This window comes from Megascapheus bottae, chromosome 17 (genome assembly GCF_031878675.1).
Source record: "Megascapheus bottae isolate mThoBot1 chromosome 17, mThoBot2.hap1, whole genome shotgun sequence".
Classification (NCBI taxonomy): Eukaryota; Metazoa; Chordata; class Mammalia; order Rodentia; family Geomyidae; genus Megascapheus; species Megascapheus bottae.
The window spans coordinates 14,811,000-14,832,410 of record NC_143525.1 but is presented as its reverse complement, the minus strand read 5'-3'; the positions used below and the strand labels follow the sequence as shown (position 1 = coordinate 14,832,410).

The 21,411-nt window shown below is 52.0% G+C and overlaps 1 protein-coding gene across 1 annotated transcript in view; it reads right to left on the bottom strand.

The window, feature by feature from the left end:
- Cacng4 (calcium voltage-gated channel auxiliary subunit gamma 4) overlaps positions 1-5,864 on the bottom strand; it is a 47,454-nt gene extending 41,590 nt beyond the window's left edge. Inside the window, exon 1 of the mRNA XM_090351610.1 lies at positions 5,639-5,864. Within this exon, the coding sequence (XP_090207736.1) occupies positions 5,639-5,858 (220 nt within the window). The 5' untranslated portion in view covers positions 5,859-5,864. The remainder of the gene's footprint in view (positions 1-5,638) is intronic.
- Positions 5,865-21,411: the final 15,547 nt, after the last annotated feature.

Genomic DNA, 21,411 nt, shown 5'->3' with positions numbered 1-21,411 from the left:
CTTTGTTGCTTTAGCTGGCCTGTGCTATTCTTCATCCATTCATCTCTGAAATCCTGCCTCCCATTACCTGAAGGCCTTCCCCATTCTGTACTTTGGTGACTAATCTTAGAATTCCTTACGAGGGAGACTGACACAGGAGATCACTGATTTTCCTCTTGAGCCTTTCTCTTTTTTGTTTTGTTTGTGCCAGTCCTGGGGCTTGAAACTCAGGGCTGGGGTCCTGTATCTGAGCTTTTGTGCTCAAGCTACATATCCAGCTTTGAACTAGAGATAAGAGCCTTACAGATTTTCCTTCCTGGGCTGGCTCTGAACTATGATCCTCAGGTTCTCAGTCTCCTGAGTAGCGAGGATTACAGGTGTGAGCCGCTGGCTCCTGGCTCCTCTAGATCCTTTCTGAACTTCCTGACATAGGATTTCTCCAAAGCCCGCTCTGAGACGCTCACCAGTCCCCATCCTGGGTCTCAGCATCTCTTCACTAAATCAGCCGGCTCCAGCAGAAAAAAAAAAGTGTTTCCTCATGAGAAGAGAGAAAGGAGTGAAGTACAGGAGAGAGTGGAGAATTGATAGAACAGGATACCAAAGGAAGGCAGACAAGACAACAGATAGACTTCTCTTCCCAAATGCCTGGAGAGTAAGCACCAGTGATAAATGAGGGCAGGAAGGGACAAACGTCCTGTTACGGCTGGGCTGTGTGATGGAGCCCTGCTCCCCAGGGTGGGCTTGGGGAGATTACTAAGTTCACGTGAAGATCTAAGATAGTCTTCATGACAGGACCAGGGCTCTTAGAAGAGATCAGCAAGCAGTGCTCCCACCTGGGGGGACAAAAAAGCCCTCTTCAGACCAGGAAGAGAGCCTTCTTGATCTCCAGGGTTGTGGGAAGTAAATGTCCTTTAAAGCTGGGTGCAGTGACTCACACCTGTAATCCTAGCAACTCAGAAGGCTGAGATCTAGAGGACCACTTGAAACTAGCCAGGGGACTCCATCTCCAAAATTACCAGCAATAAGCAAGGTTGGAAGCATGGCTCCAGTGGTAGAAAACCACTTGAACAGGCAAGTTGAGCATCCACAAGGCTGTGAGATCAAACTCCAGTACTCATCTACTTCCCCCACCCCCACCCAATAAAATAGTCCTGCCAAATGGCTCCATCCTGTGTTGTTACATCAGCCCATGTTAATCAAAACAGCCCCTTCCCAAAGCTGGCATTATGTAAAGGGTATTCCCAGACAGCGAAAGGCTGTAGCTGTGAGCTGGTAGCACGCAGGTGCTATGCCATCTTCCACCTCATCCCCAAAGCTAGACCTCTAAAAGTTAGCGGATGAATATTTATCTGCGAGTGTTGGTGGCAATTACAGGCACTGAGGTGAAGCATCGCTATGAAGTGATGTCTCTTATTAACACTGCCAGGGATCCCTGGGGACAAGTGACTTGTGGGTGATACCTGAACTGTGGGTGGGGGAGCCTTCTCAGGCTGCTTGTCATCTCCCTGGCTGCCTGGACACGCTGCCTGTGAGGGGACACAGAGAGGAGTGGTGTACACACAGCAGGACAAGCTCCCCAGTTGTCCCACGACCGTGGTTGTGGTACAAGGCTGTGCCACAGCTCATCTACCCAGAAAGCACTAGAATGGCAGGTGTGCTGGAAGAGACAGCCTTCTCCTCACCTGGGGGCCAAGATGTGGGCAGGGCTGCCAGCCCCCAGCTACAGCATCTGGAGAGGGCACCCCTGGCTGTCTGCTTTCTCCCCTTCCCAGAATTCAATGCTACAACTTCTTTTCTCTGTGTGCTCTTGTATGGATAAAGGTGTGAGTGAGGTGTGATGCCCAGGAATCAAGATTCTGTTCTCAGGGTCCAGAACCTTCCTTGGATCTTCTCTCACTGCTATGCAGCACAAAGCAGGCACCAAGTATACCCGGGGACTGCCCCAGCCATCAAGACTGTCTTGCCAGGACCCTGCCAGGGCTGGGAGTGTGCTGAGCTTTGTCTACAGAGAACCTGGAGCTTCATCTCTGCCACCAATCATGTCCCTGCAGAGCCCGGCCTCCCTCAGCAGTCCTTGAGTGCTCCAGAACTCAGGGTCTCCTTCCATGTCTTCCACCCCTGCTCACAGTGTCTGATGCGTTCTAATCCTCCTCAGTCCAAAATGCACTAGGGATTCAACCAAGGTTTCCTGATGATGTCTTTGATGGAGAAAACATTTATTTCCCCCTTTCCTACATCCCCAGTCTTAACTGGTTTTCACCAAAGGTACAAAGAGTGAGATTAGGGTCTCAGGAAGGGTGGGAGGAGAAGGTGACAGCTGGTGGAGATTGAGTTTGGTCCAGATCACAACAGGAGACTGAAAAATGATAGAAAGACAAACAGACTGATAGACATGAGAGATGGAGAGGGGGGGATTCAGAGAGAGAGAGATTCAGAGAGAAAGATACAAAGAAAGAGAGGCATGTGTTATGCAATTTGTGTATCAGGTGTACATTCTTGCTTCCAAATGCCTTTATGCTGCCGCCTGCTCATCTCTAGAGCTAGGTTCCACTGGGCACTCAAATACTTGGTTCTATTTTTATGGCAGTCCAGAAGCTGTTTGGCAAAGGGCAGGGTAACATGGTGGGAAGAGCTTTGTAGTGAGACAGAGGCTTAAATCTGCTCCAGCGGCCTCCAATCTGGGTAACTCTGGGTAAATCCTGGAAACTCTTTGGGCCTCGCTCCCTTTCCTGCAGATAGGTGTGAAGCCAGCACCCGCTGGGCCAGCTATACCAGGCACTGTGTGTTCTGATACTTGTCCCATGGAGAAGCAGGTGAGGGGTGTGGAAGGGATGTTTTGGGAGGCTGAGGCAAGACTGATCTTAATGAAGCGGGGTACAGCAGCTGTCTGTGCCCGGGGCTCTGCTCTCCTAGGCCATCATTTGTGGGATACACCCAGGAAATGGAACAAGCTGTTCACCAGTTAGCAAGGAATTCATCAGAGTCCTGGGCTGCACCCTGTGTGGTGTTTGCTGTCTGCTGCAGTGCTTAGTGTCAGCTCAGAGGTTTGCGCTCTCTCTCTCTCTCTCTCTCTCTCTCTCTCTCTCTCTCTCTCTCTCTCTCTCTCTCTCTCTCCCTCCCTCCCTCCCTCCCTCCCTCCCTCTCTTTCAGTTTGGATGTAATGCTTTGGAAGGACTTTGCTGGAGAACAGGTGGAAATTATACATTTTACACACAAAAGCCAACATGGAGGTGGCTCTCTGTCCCTCTCTGCTCCCTCTCCCTGGGAAGAGCAGTCTGTGGGTTCAAGTGAGCTCTCCAGGTCTCAGCCCTGGACCTGCTGCCAGCATCAAAGGAGGTGTTAGTAGGTTCTGGGAGCTGTCTGTTTCCATGGCCTCCATGATGGGGTGTTGCTTTTGTTGTTTTTTAATGCGATAAACTGGCAGTTCCCACCCATTATGGGACTGTCATGGCCAGGGCAAGGAAACTGGAATCAGCTCTGGCTCCCAGCCCCGGCTCCCAGGAGAGGCGGCTCTGGATGTTCAGCTCGCAGGGCCGTTAGAACCCCTGAGCTTCGGGGAATGACAGAGGCAGCCCAGTTCTTTTGGCTTCGCTGTTTCCCCCACCACCACCAGCCCCCTCCTCCATGGCTCTGTCTTGCCAGCAGAGCCAGCTGCCCAGATCAGCGAGGGGTTCTCTTGATGAACAGTGCGTGCAAACGGCTCAGGGCAGCTGGCAAGATGCTAAGTGCACCATCAATCCTAATTAGGATGAGGAATTAATAAAGGAGCATTGGAGTCACCAGGCAGGCCAGGCTTCCCAGCGGTGGAGGAGTCCGGTCCAATTTCCGCTGGGAAGCTAAAAAGGCTCCAGGTCCAGGAGTTTCTTGGGGTGGGGGTAGGGGTGGGGCGGCGGCGCGGTTTACTGTGCCCAGAGGGTGGCACCCAGTGGAGCCGGAGCGGTGGCGCACGGGGGGGGGGGGCACGGCAGCCCCCGCGCTAACAACTCAGGTGTGGTGGCAGGAGTGACGTGGGTACATTCTCCGGAGGAGAGGAGTAGGTGTTCGTCATCTGAGCAAACTGCTCGCTCAAAATGATGGAGCAGCGCAGGGCGTGATCGCGGGCCCACCGGCTCCTTTGTGTGGCTGTGAACGTTTCCCCCACAGCTCCGCTCCATACCTAAAGGATTCGCACAGGCTTCACTTGAAGCTCCGAAGTGGAGGTGGGGAGGGGGCGGGGGAGAGGGCGGGGGTGGGCAGGGCTCCGGAGGGGACTCAGGGGTCAAGCTGGACTTGGCCAGCGTCCTTTCCCAGGCCTGTAACCGCGTGCCGCCTGGCTGGAGCACAGGCGGGGGTCGGGTCCCAGCCGTGGCAGGAGAGGACAGGCGAGGCACGTGGAAGAACTTCCCAAACAACCAAGGGCCCAGGGAACACCACCCCGAGAGAAGGTGACACAAAAAGGCGGAGTCCGGGGTTGTTTTTCTCGGGGGGGGGGGGGAATGACAGCAACAGTCTCCCAAACCTGGCCCATCCCCACCTGCACCCTGCGGAGCGAGGCGGAGCAGCAGACCTGACCGCAGCCTCGCGGGGCCGGACCGCCCTCCACAACCACCTGTTAGCTCAAGTTCGGCGGCTGGGTGTGCGGGCGCGTTTCTGTATGTCATCCCGCCCCAGGGGGCCGCGGTGCCCACGGTCCCGGAGACTCAGACCCGACCTGACACCGAATCCTTAATCACGCGCGTCTGGGGGGCGCAGCGCCTCGCCCCCATGACCACGCCCCTCAGGACCGCAGGAGGCTCGGCGCACCCCACTCTCCTTCCGGTGGCGGGGGAGACCTTGCAGCCACCCCGCGAGGGGTCGGGATCGAGAGCTCCCTGCTTCAGTTAGGGGTGCTCTGGGGACTCTCCCTTTACCTCCCCACCGCGCAGGGAAGAGAGGGCTGGTGACCCCGCGGAAGAGGAGGCGGGTCCAGGTCGGGGAGCCCCTCGGTTCCCCCAGACCCGCAGGTGGCCGGGTCCACCACCCATTAGCGGGGACCCGAAGCTTTAGCCTAGCGGCCTGACGTTCCCCGCCCCCGGCCGGCCCCGCCCCAGGATGGCCAGTTCCCATAGCAATCGCACAGACACCGGTTGCCAAGCAACCTCCCCCTCCTCCCCGCGTCGGTTTCCCCCCCACCCCCCCACCCCAGGCCACCTCCCGCCCCCTCAGCAGCCTCCCCCTTCCCTGCCCCCTGGGGGAAACCGGCGCGGCCCCTGGAGAGCGCTCCGGGCTCGGGTTGCGCGCGTGCGCGCGCGAGTTTCAGCGTGCGTTTCATTGTGTCCGTGTGCGAGGGGGTGTGCGCGCGCGCGGGCGGGCGGGCGGGCGAGAGTTTGTGGGATCGGCGTGACGGGGAGGTCCCCGGCCGGGAGGGACCCGCGCTGGAGCCCAGCTGTCCATGCGGGGGACCCGCCCGCCTGCCCGCTCGGCTCCTTTGTGTGTCACCGGGAGCCAGCGCCGCGCCCGCCCCCTCCCCCGGGCCGCTCCCCCGGGCAGTGTGTGTGTGTGTGTGTGTGTGTGTGTGTGTGTGTGTGTGTGTGTGTCGCGGTGTGCGCGTGTGTCACAGGGTGCGTGTGTCGCGGTGTGCGCGTGTGTCTGCGCGCGTGTCGCGGTGTGCGCGCGTGTGCACCCGCGGAGGGGTCCCTACCTTCGATGCAGCACACCCGCCACAGCCCCGAGTGGGTGAGGTCGCCACGGGCGCGGCGGGGCGGGGGCCCGTCGTCCATGGTCAGGTTGGTGCCGTTGCAGATGTGCGCGTTGGAGTAGAGCCAGTAGTCGGTGCCGATGGCGATGGCCATGAGCGAGAAGGCGGCGAAGGCTCCGGCCGTGGTCAGCAGCATCTGCAGCCCGCGGTCGCATCGCACCATGGTGGGCGCCTCATACTCCGCCGCCCGCCGGCCCGGCCCGCCGCGCCCGCCCGCCCGCCGTCCTCCCCTCCTCGCGCCGCTCCGGGGGCGCCCGGGCCGGGGTGGGGGAGGCCGAGGGCCGGGGGCGGCGCCGCGCCGCGCTCCGGGCGAGCCTGCGCTCCGGCCGCGCGGGGCTCAAACTCCGAGGCGCGGCGCCGAGTGCGGGCTGCGCGGGGCGCCCGGCGGGCTGGCGGCGGCGGCGGCGGCCGGGGGCTCCTCCCTCTCGGCCCGCCCTTCCCCGCACGGCCCGCGCCCTCCGCGCCTCCGCTCGCCGCCGCGCTCCCGGCCCGCGCCCCGCGCCTCTCGGCGCCGCCCCTCCGCCTCGGCGCCCCTCGGCTCCCGCTCCCCCAGCCCGCACTTTGCCTCCCTCCCTCCCTCGTTCTCTCCCTCCCTCCCTCCCCGCGCTCTTCCTCTCCCGGGCTTCATTCACATAATTAGAGCGAAGGCAGCCGGGGGAAGGGCTCCCCGCGAGGATGGAAGGGAGGCGAGCGTCCAGCCACCTCCCCTCTCCAGCCCGGGACACCCCGACTCCCCTCAGCCCGTGGGGATCCAGGGAAATGTGGGGTGGCGCGTGTGGGCGTGTGAGTGCGTGTGTGATCCCTCTTTTTCACCTTCTACCTGTGTGTGTCTCTATCTGGTGATGAAGATAGAGGCAAGTGGGCGGGGGGGGGATCAGATTCTCAGATGTTCCAGATGTGGGTTGCACAGCTGGGAGATATACAGACCACGCCAGGCGCCCCCCGGCCAACCCCTTCCTAACCCAGGTGATCTCCAGGGCTGCAAGCCAGGACTCTCTTCCAGTTTCGCATTTCTGATGCTTTATTGCTGCTGCTGCCAGAGGCACCCCAGCTGCATTAGATCCAAGCCTCCCAGCCTCCAGCTGTGGCCCTCTTCCTCCCAGCTCTTTCTTAAGTCCTTTATTTCTGCCTTTTGGCTCTACTGGAGCTTGGTGGGGGGGGGGGGGTTCCACCACCTCCTCTTCACTGCCAACTGCTTCACCTGATTGCCCGACGCTCTTCTCTAAGCGAATCCAGGGTTCCAGCTCTTCCCTTCTGGAGGCCCGAGAGGCCCAGGGACCAGCCCGCCTTTGGGCCACACCGGCCGGCGGTTCTCTTTCCATCCTGTGGGATGATACTCTGGATCCCAGAAAACAGAGAGGTAAAGAGGAAAATGTAGTTTAGATTTCACTCCGTGTGTGGTACCCTCTCAGCCGCTTCTCAGATAAAATGATGTTATACTGGGACTGTTCTTCTATCTCCTCCCCCCCCATAGTTTGGCGTGTATAGTTAAGTGTTTCAGTGAAAGGCAGTGATTGCCCCTTCTTTTCCACTTATAGCCTGGTTGGGGGAAAGGAGAATGTAAATAAAAGGGGAAAAGCACTGCAAAGTAATATAGCCCTAGGATCAGGCTGGCTGAGTTAATGAGCATTTGTTGACCCCTTCTCCAGCTGTTGGGATTTCTGTTCTGCCTTCCAAAATTTCAAAGGTCACTACCTCTATTTTTTTTTTAATTTTTAATTTTGTCACTTGGCACAGCAGGTGTGCATTGTGTGCTGGAGAGGACTAAAAAGTGCAAGATTACATGCCACCCTCCCTGATATCTTTAGAAAATTAGGCTCTGTTCTCAAAAGCTCTGAAAGCCCTGTGCTGGTGTGTACAACTGTCATTTTAGCTACTCCGGAGGCTGAGATCTGAGGATTCTGGTTCAAAGTCAGCCCAGGAAAAGAGACTCTTGTAATCTGCATTTAATCAGCCTAAAGTGGAGCTGTAGCTCAAGTAGTAGAGTGCCAGCTTTGAGTGAGAAAGTTAAGAGACAACGCCTAGGGTCTGAGTTCAAGCTCTAACACTGGCACTAAAAAAGAAAAAAAAAGAGGGGAAAAAACTCTTGAGAAAGAGGAATTTCAAGATGCTGCTTCCTTATTTATTTATTTATTTTTAAGGCAATTCTTGTTTCATAGCAAATCTTAAAGCAAAGCTAAATGAACCTGGGCTACCACCACTGGCCTTGTAGGGAAGAGCTGGCACTGAATGAGGTATACAGTGTTTGTGCCCACCCACCCACCCACTCACCCCTGAAGCCCCTGGGAATATCTGAGTATCTAAGAAACATGGTAGGGACCCCTTCCCAAGCCACTACTGGGATTACTGCTGCTTCCAGCCCTGGTAGGCTTCCTCTAGGATGTCTTGAGAAACAAAAAAGATTTACATAAATGAATCTGCTTGGGGGTGGGAAAGAGGGGGCAGGGTAGCTTCCCTGACTCCTATTACCTAGGGAGATGGCATTTGGGTGGTGAGAGTCTTCTCCAGTCAGGGGCTCAGGAGAACTTTTTTTTTTGTCTTCTGGTATTGGGGTTTGAAATCAACTCCTCACAATTGTTAGGCAGGTGCTCTACCACTTGAGCCAAGCCTAAGGGCCTTTCTTTTGCTTGAATCATTTACATTTTAAATAAGGATTTGCTTTTGCCTAGTCTGGACTAAAATCCTCTTACATACCTGGGGTTTTTAAATTTTTATTTTATTTTATTTTTTTGTGATGAGGTCTTTCTAACTTTTTGCCAGCTTGGCCTCAAACTGTGATCCTCCAGACCTCTACCTCCTAGTTGAGATTCCAGGTGAAGGCCACTGTGTCTAGCAGAACAAGACTTGTCATGCATCAGAGACATACTCTGCCAGCTCTCCACTCTCCATTCACAGAGGAGTGAGGACCTACAGGAGAGAAAGCTCATGAACACAGTGGACCAGGAGCCGAGAGTTTTGCCATGTTGTGTCCTCACTGATGAGAAGTGTGATTTGGACCAGCCAAACCTACCTGGGAGAAAGATACCTCTCCAGTCTACCTTCCAGGGTTGTTTTGTTTGGCAAATGCAGCCTTGGGCATTCATTGCATTACTTGAGCTCAATCAGCAGCCATGTGTAGGACAAGTGGTAAAAATCACCTTCCTGCTGTTCTTGGAGACTAAATCTGCGAATTAAGTATATATTGACACTGTCAATTCTATGAGCTACCTCACAACACGTGGGGAAGCAGAGGTACAGACGCAGGCCGTGGATTTGCTGGAGGTCTCCTGGACCTGGATGGTGTGGGGTCAGATCCCAGGTCCTGCCTGGATTACTTTGAAACCAGGACTTTTTCAAGGACATTAAGCAGCCTTTTAGCTCCAAGGTCAACTAGGCTAAATTATTATTTCCTGTTCCTTCTTTTTTGGGGGGGAGGGACCCCTGTGGGGACTTGCAGTTTGATTTTCTGTCTGTGGACACCCAGTTGGCCGCTGTGCTCCATCTTCAAGTTGTGAAACAGTAGACTATGGAGTCAAATAAGGACTTGACCGCCGGCACAAAGGGAGCTGAAGCAAACTCAGGACTGTCTGAGACCATTCATCATGCCCGAATGAGCACAATTTGAATCTGGAAACTTCTGCTCAGCTGGATGAGAGAGCTCTGCATGGCTGGATTTCACTGCTGCTGGAGGACCCTGCTATTTCTAGCAGCTCCCAAAGAAGGCTATATTGTCTTTGCTAAGGACATCTGGGAAGTTAGCAAGACCATGTCTCAAGAAACAAGCCAGTCATGATCTCACACCTGAAATCCAAGCTATGTGGAAAGCTTACATAGGGGGATCTCAGTTCAGGACAATCCTGGATAAAATCAAGACCCTCCCCCTAATAATAATAATAAAGCAAAAAGACACTTGGCATATAGCACCAGGAGCCAGCCCCCCAGCCCTGCTATCCTGGCCCACACAGATCCCTTTGCCCTCCTGGATGGCTGAGCATGTGTGTCATTGGACAGGCAGGTTGGCCAGTCGTTGCAAACCATCATTTTTCAGCACATGGTGGTTTCTTCTTTCCTCATTTGAAGTGATTATCTCAGATCACTGCTTTGCTTAGGCTGGGAAAACAGAGCCCTGATGAGCTCAGAATCTTTAGCAATCCCAAGTCCAGACTGAAGCCGGGGTGGGGCGGGGTGGCGGTGGAGGGAGAGGAATACAGTATGAGGCTGCTCACGCTGCGTAACGTCAATGCCAGCATCTGCAGCCAGGAGAGAAGGGAGCGGCCTTCTGCCAGCCAGGGGCTGCAGCTTGCTCCTTGTGGCAGCTCCAGCCTGAAGCCTTTATTAAAAGCTTTGTTTTCTCTCTGTGTCCTCTAAGAATAATGACCTTTGTCTGACAACTTTTTTTTTTTTTTGGTAATATCTCATTTCTATGCTCAAAGCAGATGGCTCTGGTGATTTCAGGAAGCTTAGCAGGGTGCGTGCGTTCGTGCGTGCGTGTGTGTGTGTTTTGCAGGGAGTCTAGACAATCTTAGGTGAATAGAGAAGCAGTTGTTTCTAGTTTCTGTAGCCAGGAACTGGGGCTGAGTCTCAGAAGGTTCCCAGGCTAGCCTTGGAGGGAAGGGACTAGCTTATCTATAACCCCATCCAGTTTGCTCACAATTCAAGAAGAATGTGCGGTCAGATTACGCAGACCACGAGACCAGCTTTTCTCCTCTGGATTTCAGTGGACTCCTGGAGGGAGAGGGTACAGTGGAAAATGCTGCTTCCCTTTATGCATTCAGCTTGATTCCGTTGCCTTTGCTTATCGCTCTTAGCTCATTTGAGCTCAACCAGCAGGATCCTTTCTTAGAATGAAATGGTGACATCTCCCCCTTTGACCCCACCTCAGAAGTCCCCCTCCCAGAAGGAAGGAAGGCAGCATTTGGTGGGTGCCTTCTGGTAAAGGAGTCTTGTGGCTCCATCGAGATGACATTCAGTGTGACAACCACCTTAGAAGCTGTGTGCTTTTCTCCATCGTAAAGAATGAACTTGAAGTTAAACTGAGTACTTCTGGAGATAAGTGTTAACCCGGCTTCATTCAGAGCATAGCCAGGCTCACACACACACACACACACACACACACACACACACACACACACACACTTAGGTTTTATTTATGTGATACTGAGGAATCAAACCCAGGGCCATATGCATGCTAGGCAAGCACTCTACCATTAAGCCACACTCCCAGCCCACTCCATATACAGTTACTCAGATGAAATGAAGTTGAAATGACTTATCAAAATTGCATGGCAGTTGGAGAAGTTAGGCCACTTCTAGCAGGCTGGGATGGAGTAGAGCCGGAAGTTGATTTATTTCCTTGCCTTTTTAGAAAGCACCCCAGTGCCTTGCCATATGCTGGCCAGAGCAGAAGAAGAGAATCAGCCCTTAACCCAGGAGCCTGGTGGGTTCTTGAGAAAGCACAGGCCGGATCTGCTACCGTCTCCCGGGCATTACTGTATGTGGGAGGAAAACCCAGCGCCCAGCTGTCAGTGTTAAATAGTGAACAGGAACAATGAGCTGTGGGGTGAGTTGGTTGTGGGTTTTGTTCAAGATCTGTGGGATTTCAAACCCCATCCCATTAGGGCTGGCTCTGGGCGGGCTCCCCTACTCCAAGTTGTTCCGGAACCAGGAGGCGGCCTGGTTGATGAGTATATTGATATTAACAGCCTGGCTTGACCAAAGCTCTGGCTCAGCACGCTGGAGAGTCAGCTGGTTATTCTGAGAACATTTCTTTTCAAAACACTCTACAGGACAAACAGGCCAGAGGTTGCTTTGTCCTCGGCTAGCCTCAGAAACAGAGCGACTGGGAAAGGTTGAGAAGGAACCCAAGGAAGAAATACACGCAGAGGCTGAGAAGCTTTGAAAACAGGGTGCGGGCAGGAGTGGGGGTGCTGGGGAAGCTGGTCAGTGACAGCATCTTCTTCAACTGCCATGTGCTGTTTGGTGCTTTTACCAAGCAGAGCTTTTAATTCCTAAAATATAGCAGCCTTGTGCAAGAGCTGGAAGGTAAAGGCAGCTGCTAAGCCTCTGGCTGCAACTGGGCAGGGAAGATCCTGGTACTTCCACCTCCTTAACCACACCTCCCTTTACAGCCCTTAGCTCCCAGGGTTCTCAGCTTGCCTGGCGCTGGGCCTAGGTTGTCTTCTTGGAGTGTTGTTTGCTTTGGGATGGGAAGGCTTCCTTTATAGTGCAGTCCCTCATGACAACTGGGATTATTAATTATTATTACTATTATTTTCCTCCTATCCCATCTGTTGGTTGTTCCTGCTCTCTTCAGCCTGGAGGAGCTCTGGGTCTCGGCTGTTTTTCTCCCTTGTTTTTTTTTTTTTTTTTTTCTTTTTAAGTTGATGGGAAGGGAAGAGTGTTAGATTCTGGGTAACTTGGAATTCCAGGCTTGCTTTGTCTTCTGCTGCTGCTATATGGCCTTGAATCTGTGGCTGAATCACTCTGGGCTCTGGTAACACGTGGAACCAAACACCTACCTTGTGGATTGTTGCTTATGGACTGGAAAAGCCCAAGGAAAGCAAAACACAAAAATATTCATAGCTATTTCATAGTGAGTGTTTTCTGACCCGTCTGTATTTCAGGCTCCATTTTTCAATGCTGTGGCTTATTTTAACTCATTTAAGTTTTTCCAAAAATGCCTCGAGATAAGTCCTATAAATAATCTCATTTTACCTCAGAGGTAAATCACTTGAGATGCTCTAGTCTTTCTCTAGAACTCAAAGATTATCATTTTGATTTAAGTAGCCATACACTGGTACCTCCTGCCTGTAATCCTAGCTACTTAGATATGAAGATCATGGTTTAAAGCCAGTCTGGGCTTCAGGAAAATCTGTAAGACTCTTATTTCCAATTAACTACCAAAAAGCCAGAAGTGTGGCTTAAGTGGTAGAGTTCCAGCCTTGAGTGAAAAAGCTCAGGGACAGCATCCAGGTCCTGAGTTCAAACCCTAGTACTAGCACATCTTAGGGTCTTTTCCATTCTTCCCTGTCCCAAGATACTCTCAAGGCAGAGTAAATTCTTGGACCCATAGTCCTGGCTCTGCTTTTGCTGACAACAGCTAGTTTCCAGGTAAACAGCATGGAAAATGAACTGGCTTCCTGGAGTTGATACCACAGAGGCTCCAAAAGCCTTGCAAATTCCAGGAGAAATGTTCTCTGGTGCTGTGGCAGTGGGAGGGTGTTGTCTTTTGGTGGATTATGCTGCCCAGTAATGGCACTGCCCTCCCGTGCACCTGTGCCACACACCAGGCCTGTGGTTGCCGTGTGGGAAAGGGAAGTGACACATTTGCTTGAATCCTTCCCCACAGCCCTAGAACCAGGCTGCTCCCCACAGCCTGATGGCTGCTTTGAGGGTTATTTTGCATGCCGGATGTCAACAATTAATCCTAGATGCTGAGATCATGATGGAATATGACCAACTTGCCAAATGGTTATGTGTGTTGAGCACCATGTAACAGCGAAAGGGTTCTGTTGTCACTGCATTGTGTAGCTGATACAGGTGAGGCTTCTGGAGGGCAAGCAGCTGACTCCAGAGACAGCTCGCAAAGAAAAGGAGCTGGGCTTCTAGTTTTGGACTTTGCAGAGAGTACATTCTTCTGGTAGTTCAATAGTTTTTCACCTTAGGTATCTTTGACAATAGCTTCCTTCCTTCCTTCCTTCCTTCCTTCCTTCCTTCCTTCCTTCCTTCCTTCCTTCGTTCTTCCCTTCCTCCCTCCCTTCCTCTTTCCTCTCTCTCTCTCTCTCTCTCTCTCTCTCTCTCTCTCTCTCTCTCTCTCTCTCTCTCTCTCTCTCTCTCTCGTACTGGTATTTGAATTCATTCAGAATCTTGAACCTGGGAAGTGTGAGCTCTACCGCTGGTGTCACTTTATTAATCAGTTGTTTCCTGGATGGGATTTTGTTTTATTCTCAGGCTGCCCTGGATTGTGATCCTCTTATTTGTGCTTCTGTGTGTCGCTGGGATGACAGGTACCTGCCATCACACCCAGCTATTGTGCTTCCCCTGAAGCTTGGGATGACAGGGGCCCAACCATGAATTGAGATGGAGTAGCACTAGCTTTTGTATCCAGACAAGGCTCCATTCCCAGTCTGCTTCCCAAGTAGCTAGGATCACAGGCCTGTGCCATTACACCCAGCTCGACCATCTGTATTTTTGAATATTGTCAAGTGGCTTCCAATGAGTAGCCTTAGTCAGAACCAGGGCACCAATTTACCATGCCTTTGGACTCATGTTCTCCTGGGCAAGTATGTGGTTTTCAACTGTATTTATCACCAGCAGATAAAACTGACCCCGTGTCTAGATACCTAATAGAGGAATGGGAAGACCTGGAAGGCTGGGGGTTCCTGGCAACAGGTTGACCAGTTGTACCACCAAGAGCTGTCAGGCTGTGTCATTGGGGGAGGTTCTAGACTTCTGGACTCTCATTGCCACCTCCCACCCCAAGACCCAGATGAATCTTTCCATTCCCATGGACCATGCTAAAATACCACTCTCTGGATGCCAACCATACAGGAGGGAATGCCCACCTATGAGAAACAGTGAGGGCTCTAGCTGCGTTCATGGAAGTCCCACAGTATGGCAAAGCTAATATATTCCTTACCGATCTTTCTCACTAGGAGTTTCACCAAGGAGGACCCTCACAATGGCATAAAGTTGATCAACCAGGTACTTTGCCTAGAAAAGTTGGAAAGACAGGGCTTGAAGGGCCAGCCCCAAGTTGGGCAGGGATGCTCACAGGAGTCTGGTATCCTGGCCAGCATAGGGCTTTTGGTGTGTGAGATGTCAAGTGATAGACTTAGCTGGTGTTCTTGTCTCTCCAGTCATACAGGGCCATCCCCAGCCAGAGAGCCCAGGCTGGGCCTTGTCACTGTCAGCCGGAAGCTCCTCCCATTCTGCATGGGCTCAAACCCAGCCAAGCGCCCGCCCTCCACACTTGCCAATGGAGCCAGATGCTGCTTTGGGAAAAATACCTTCTGGAGTTTGTTGTCTCAGTCCTCCCAGCTGACACCCACAGTAGAGAAGACGTGCCAGGATACATGGGAGATCTCTTCATAAATATTTGAAAAAAGGAAAAGGAATTAAAAAAAAAAAGGACTAACCCTCAACTTGCAGTGTTCAGAGAATCATTGTTTCAAATGGACAGGAAATGCTGGCTGGCCATGTTTTCAGTGTATGGAAGGATCTGGGTAAATGCTGGAAGCCCTGGTGCTAGGTTCCTGGAGATGAAGGCACCAGAGGTTCTTTAGTTTGTCCTGAGTACCTGAGAGGCAGAAGAGGGAGAGGACAGACTTCCAGGGCCCTCCCATAGGGCCCACTGAGCATGTGCAGATGTTGAGCTGGCTGGCTGGGAGGGCAATCTGCCCTTTATCCATAATGCATAATTGTGTCTTTATACTCAACTGCCTAGGGACTGTGGGGCAAGTCACACAGACTAGAGTGGCTGGCAGAGGAGGAAAGAGACCCAGGGGATTAAGGGACAAGCAGGACACTGCAGATGTTCACACTAGACAAAAACTCTTAGGCTGGACAGCCAGAGAGATTATGCCTTCTCCTGGAGGGGGCACAGCAAGGCTGGGCAGCTTCGTCAGGAGTTCTGGGCACTCCATGGATAGGGGGTCCTGTCTTGTCAGGTCTGGATATCAGAGAGACTCACCACCCACAGCCTCACCCATGAAATCACAGTGGCCACACCATCCTGATGGCCTGGCCTCGTGGCTACCTCATGACCTGTCTCCTGCTTTCTTGCCTATCTTTCTGGAATATCACTTGCAATGGAGGTTATGGATTCCATGTGGGTGGGAATAACATCTACAGGTGACAGAACCTGGGGAGCACCATCTTCCTAAATCAAAGAGCAGCTCAGACAGGCAGACGTGTACCACACAGAAGGCCCTTTGTGCCTGATCTTCAGCCACTCATCCCACTGTTTTCTAGACTTGATGGCATCATTGATGGAAGGAGACTTTCTGTATGGGCTGGCAGTGCAATAAAGAGGGTCCAACATATCCAAGGGGTTGTGTGAAGGTCACAGTGACCTTGACCAGGATGCTGCCGGCAGCATTACTCACAGACCTGTTTCTTTTTTGAGGTTGGAGAATGTTGTTGCTTCTGGCAGAAGGTGGGTTGTTCAGGCAGGAAGGAGTGGGGGAAGAGCGGGAGGTGACTCGGGGATGGAAAGCCTTTTTCTTCTCTTCGAGGCAAGGAGAAGTAGCAAAGTAAGCTGGATCAATGGTCACCTTTGGAATATCAAGCCTGCTTTTAACCATGACTCACCTTATTGACTGCTAGTTGATTCTAGCTGAACTGCTGGGCTCTGGACTCATTTCTGAAAGAACCAACAGTGAAGGGGATATGATCAGTCCATGGAAGACAGCTTTTAGAGCACATTAGACTTACACTTGCTTCTTTAGCCAATCAATAAAGCCATCTAGATAAGTGGTTCATTTGTTCATCTCGATGCGGTGAATTGTGTGGCCTCTCAAATATATGTCCATGTCTTAGCCTCCTAGAACCTGTGAATGTGACCTTACTTGGGAGGTAGGGGGAGGTCTCTGCAGATGTAATCAATGTTAGGCTCCTGAGATTCTCCTAGATAAGGAGAATCTGAGGTCCACTGATTAGTGTCCTTACAAGAAAAAGGGAAGAGCCAGGTACTGGTGGCTCATACCTATAATCTTCTGTTTAGGAAGCTGAGCCCTGAGGATTGAAGTTTGAAGCCAAGCCTGGCAGGAAAGTCCATGGGACTCTTATCTACAATATCCAGACTATGAGTTCAAACCTAGGACTGGCACACACACAGAAAGAAAGGAGGAAAGAAAGAAAGAGGAAGGGAGGGAGCGGGGAGGAGTCACAGGAAGGATAGCCATGTGATTTAGAGGTTGAGTTGAATACCAGGAAGGTGCCAGGCACACCAGCCTGGTGGGGAGAGTCATGGCATGAACCCTCAGTCCCCCCCAACCCCAGCTTCCAGAGGAGCCAACTCTGTCTACACATGGACCTTAGGCACTTGGCCTCCAGAACTCTGAGAACATAGAATTCAGTGGTTGTTACCACCGTGAGTGGTTGGTTATTTGTTGTGGTAGCCCAGGAAATGGGTGCAGGAATCATTTGCGGGACCCAGGTGCCTGGTGCTGGCTTCACCAACCACTGGACTGAGCATCTTGTAGGGAATTTCCATGGGGAGTCATGTGACAGGGCATCTAAGGAGGATGCGGGTGACGTAGAACCCCCTCCCCAGTCTCTGTCTCAGCCCTGCCTGTCATCACTGGTCCATTGCTTGGACCACCTGTAAGTCACCTTTCGTTTGTCCCCGCTCTACCGCAGGCCTCCACTGAGTCTTCCTGTGTCACATAAGCCTGTCTGCAGCCTCCTCCCTCAGGGCCAGCATTACCTCTTCTCTGGATGAGGTAACCCCCTCTAGCTGATTGCCTTCCTGGTTCACACTCACCACCTACATTCTCTCCAGCGCACAAAGGTCTGTGCACATGTCAGTCACTTGATGTCTGTTGAGAACATGCCAGAACTTCCCACGGCCTCAGCATCCGTACCAACCCAGCTGCTCAGACCTTCCCCAAGAAGCCACCTTCCTGCCAACATGGAACTTTCCTTCCCTCCCACCCTCAGATCCCTTTTCCAGTTCAGAGAAATCACGCTGTGGCTCAGACACTAGCTGGAAAGTTCTTCTCTTGGTCTCTACTTTACCAGTCACCTTCTCAGAGAGAACTTTCCAGACTCCTTAGTCTGGGTGATATGTTTCCTTCTGCGTTTCTTTGATTTTTCTTATCTTCCAAGGCAACTTAAGGATTAAAGTCTGAGTGCTAACATGGTTGTTATGTTTTTATGCAGTGCCAAGGATCAAACCTAGGTCCTCATGCATTTGAGGCAGGTGCTCTACTATTGAATCACACCCCTAGACCACTGCTGACATGCATGGGGTCTATTTTTCTCCTCCAAGCTAAACCTCAGGAGGGCTGCTGCCATTGTAATTCACCCCCCCCCGCCCCGCACACACCCCATAGGACTTGGCATATGGAAATAATTAGTGTTTGCTGAGTGAGAAAATAAACAAATGCAATTCCTGAGCCATACAGAGGAGGGGAAGAGTAGAAAAGAATAAGAACAAAACCCAATAGCTGCATGGCAAAATTCTCAGTTCCTGAGATCCTGAAAGTTTCCTATCACATAGAGGTAGGCTTAGAAATGAAATTACTTTGTTTCTCTCCCCCACTCCCAGAGCTCTGTTTCTCAAGCTTGTTTTTTTTTCCCCCATTGAGGAAGGGCATAACATAAAGTTCTTCCTGCAGGAGCTGGGGAAGGAGGCCACAGGTAAGTCAGCCAGACCTCCAGAAGGGAAAGGTTCCTGTCAGACAGAAGATCTGAGGGGAAAATCACTTGCAGAAAGAAATTGGTTGCTGTAGCAACTAACTCCCCTTCTCCCCCAGAATAAAAAGATAGAAGAGCTGGAGATGTTGGGGGGAGTTAAGTTGCAGAGATGGGGAGGGGGTGAGTAGTGTGGGAGGAAGTTAGCTATCTCTGGTCTAGGCCTGGGAGAAACAAGTATCCAAGTAGAGTAAGGAGACAGTGTGGTGACCTGTATCACGTGACCAGCATGACTTGTTTTTCTTTTTTTCCTCGCTTGCTTGGATTTGAGCCATGGACTCATTGGCTGGGCCTGCCATTTCTATTGCCTTCCATTTTAGATCTGGAAGATGGTGAGAGGCTAAGAGATGCCAAACAATGTCACCTGTCACTCTCCAAGCTTGTTCACTGAGCTCCTGTATCCAAAGACTCCTGAAACTTAGTCTTTATTGAGAAAACTTGGTGGAGGCCTCTGTAAAGAGGAATCAACTTCTACGACTTATTGCCAGTGCTGATTTTTCATCGATAGGTGGGGTTTTTCAAGAATGGAAGCCACCCACCTGTGATGGAAGAGTTCACCAAAGGTATCAGAGTGGGGTGTGAACTTTCAGAAGTGGTTCTTTGGGGGGGGATTCGTAGAGGAAGGGCAACTCACTTAATCGGGGGAGAAGAGCGTGGGCAAGGTTTCCCTTGTCGATGCAGGCATACCCAGGCACTGCCCAGCCATGGTCTGTGTCTGGCTTTGGTGGGTGGGATCCTTGCACCCTCATCTTCGGAACCTGTGAGGTGTTGCATTGCACAGCTCTGGGCAGGTGTTGGTGGAATGGTCACGCATCAGCTGGCCTGAAGGTATGTTAGTTGTCATGTTAGTTGGTTGGGTGAAAGAATACCTAGAGGACCAATAAAGCACTTCTTATCTCTGTTGGTCATCTGAAGATGTCTCCAGAGGATTCAGGCAGATGAATCGATGGGCAGAATGAGGAAGATCTTGTTGGTGTGGGTCCAGAATAGAGCCCATAAGGCTGAGAAGAAAGGATTTCCTCTCTGTCTCCTGGAGCTAGGATAACCCCCTTCTGCTCCAGATATTGGAACTCCAGGCCCTCCAGTATTTGGAGTCCAGCACTTGCCCAGAGCAGCTCTGTGTTCTCAGGCCTTCAGGCTTGACAGTCATACTGTTGGCCTCCTGCTGCTGACACCCTCAGATTTGAACTGAGCCACACAGTTGACATCCTGGAGGAGCTGTGAGGGCCTCCATAATCATGTGAGCCAATGCCCTGAATATATCCCCGCAGATATGTCTATCTGTGCCCATCCATCCATCCATCCATCCATCCCGAATCCTGACCCAAGGCACACCATTGTAGACCACATTGCTTAGACTGTGTCGCAGATCACACTGAGGGCCACATTGTGGTCTGTGTCTTGGACCATCGTATAAACCAGTTTTGTGGACTGCACTGTGGCTGTGCTGTGGATGATTCTGTGGACTACACGGTGGGCTGGGTCATGGACCATCTTACAAACCAGTTTGTGGACAGTGTTGTAGAGTGCTCAGGATCTCAGCTCAGCTACTGGAATCCACTGAGCGCTCCAGGGGAGCTGCTGAAGGATTTGTGGTGAGGGACTGACAGGTTTTGATTAACCTGGCCAGAGAAATCAGGCAGAAGCTGAACAGGTCCAAAATAGAGCCAAGTAGATCAAAATAAAAGCTTCCTGGGTAGATAGGCACCAACTGCCAGGAGGAGAGAGGGGTGAGCCGCACCCCTCCATTCCTTCCTCACCTGAGTCAGGCTGTCCTGTGCACTCCGGCCCAGCTTCTGAGGAATTGCTAGAGCCCCACACACTGGCTTGCTGCCCTCAGCTCTGTGGCCTATGGCTCATTAGCATCAAGGAGAGACGGAGGCTGGAAGGCAACACAGGGCCACAGGCAGACTGCCGGGTAGTCAGCTTTTCATAAATTAAATGTAAGGTGTAAAAATTGATTATTTAAAGTATAATTGCCGTTATTTTCTAATGTAAAAAAAAAAAAGCAGGACGAATGCAATGATGGATTACTGAGCCAGAGTGAAGAGAGGCATTTAATTAATTTCACCAGCCTGCTAAAAAAGCAATTGCTATGAAATTGAGGCCCACCTTCGGCCATGCCAGGCTGTAGCTGGCGCTGCACGGCCCATGCCCAACAGCCTGGGGCCCACACAAGGCTGGCAGCCTTCCAGAGCTGAGGCTGGGCTGCTTGCAGGAGGAAGTGAGGACTGCAGGTCAGATGTACTGATTCTGGGGGCTGCCTTGGGCTTCCAGGCCTTCTGGCTCCATGTCTGGATTTGTGTGCAGCCAGCAAAGAGGAGTGGAAGTGTGGGGAAGGTGCGAGGTCAGAGCAGGACCAGAATCAGGCTCTGGCAGGACAGGGTCAAGTTCAGATATTCAGATAAACTTCCTGCTTTCAGCCCAAGCTGAAGGATTCTGTCTCCCAATTCTTCCTCAATTCTCAACACACACACACACACACACACACACACACACACACACACACACACACACACACTCCCCGCTCTGGACCCTCTACTTTTGTCTTTGTCCTCCTGAGCAAGCTCCTCCAGGACTTGAACTCAGAACCTTTTACTCTGTCTTGTTCTTTTTTAACTCAAGGATGCCACTTAACCCTTGAGCCACAACTCTACTTCTTGCTCATTGCTGGTTAACTGGAACTAAGAGTCTCTTGGCTTTGTCTTCTAGGCTGGCTTTGGACGGAGACCCTCAAATCTCAGCCCCCTGGGTAGCTAGGGTTAGCAGGTATGAGCCATGGGTGCTAGGTCTTTTTGGCTCTTGACTTTCTTTTCCCAGTTCATTCAGGTTCATGAGTGCTCAGGATGACAATAAGATTTCATTTCCAGCCATCATGGCTCCAGCTCTGAAACACACTCCCACAGAATTCCTTCGCCAACTCTTTTGTTCCATTTCACAGATGTGAAGCCTGAGGGTCAAACAATTTCCCACTAACTTGTGAGTAGTGCCAGAGTCAGGATTCAAATGTCTGTCTGTCAAGCCGATTTCTCCTCTCTCTGTGGCTGACCACAGTCTCAGCCTCTATCCCTCAGTCTCTAGAGATCCTCATTAGATGGGTCCAAAAGTGGGGTGATGCTGAGAGGGGGAGATTTCTGGCTTGGTGTGTGGCTTTGTTCAGAAGTAGCTTTTCCCAGCTGCCTTCAGCCGTACAACCTCCCAACTGCGCCTCCACGATGATCACCAAATTAGAACCCCCTCCTTCCCCAGGCATTCTCTCCTGTCTCTACCTTACACCATACACTCCTCAGGGAAGTCCCATTCTTACATGCAAATTCATG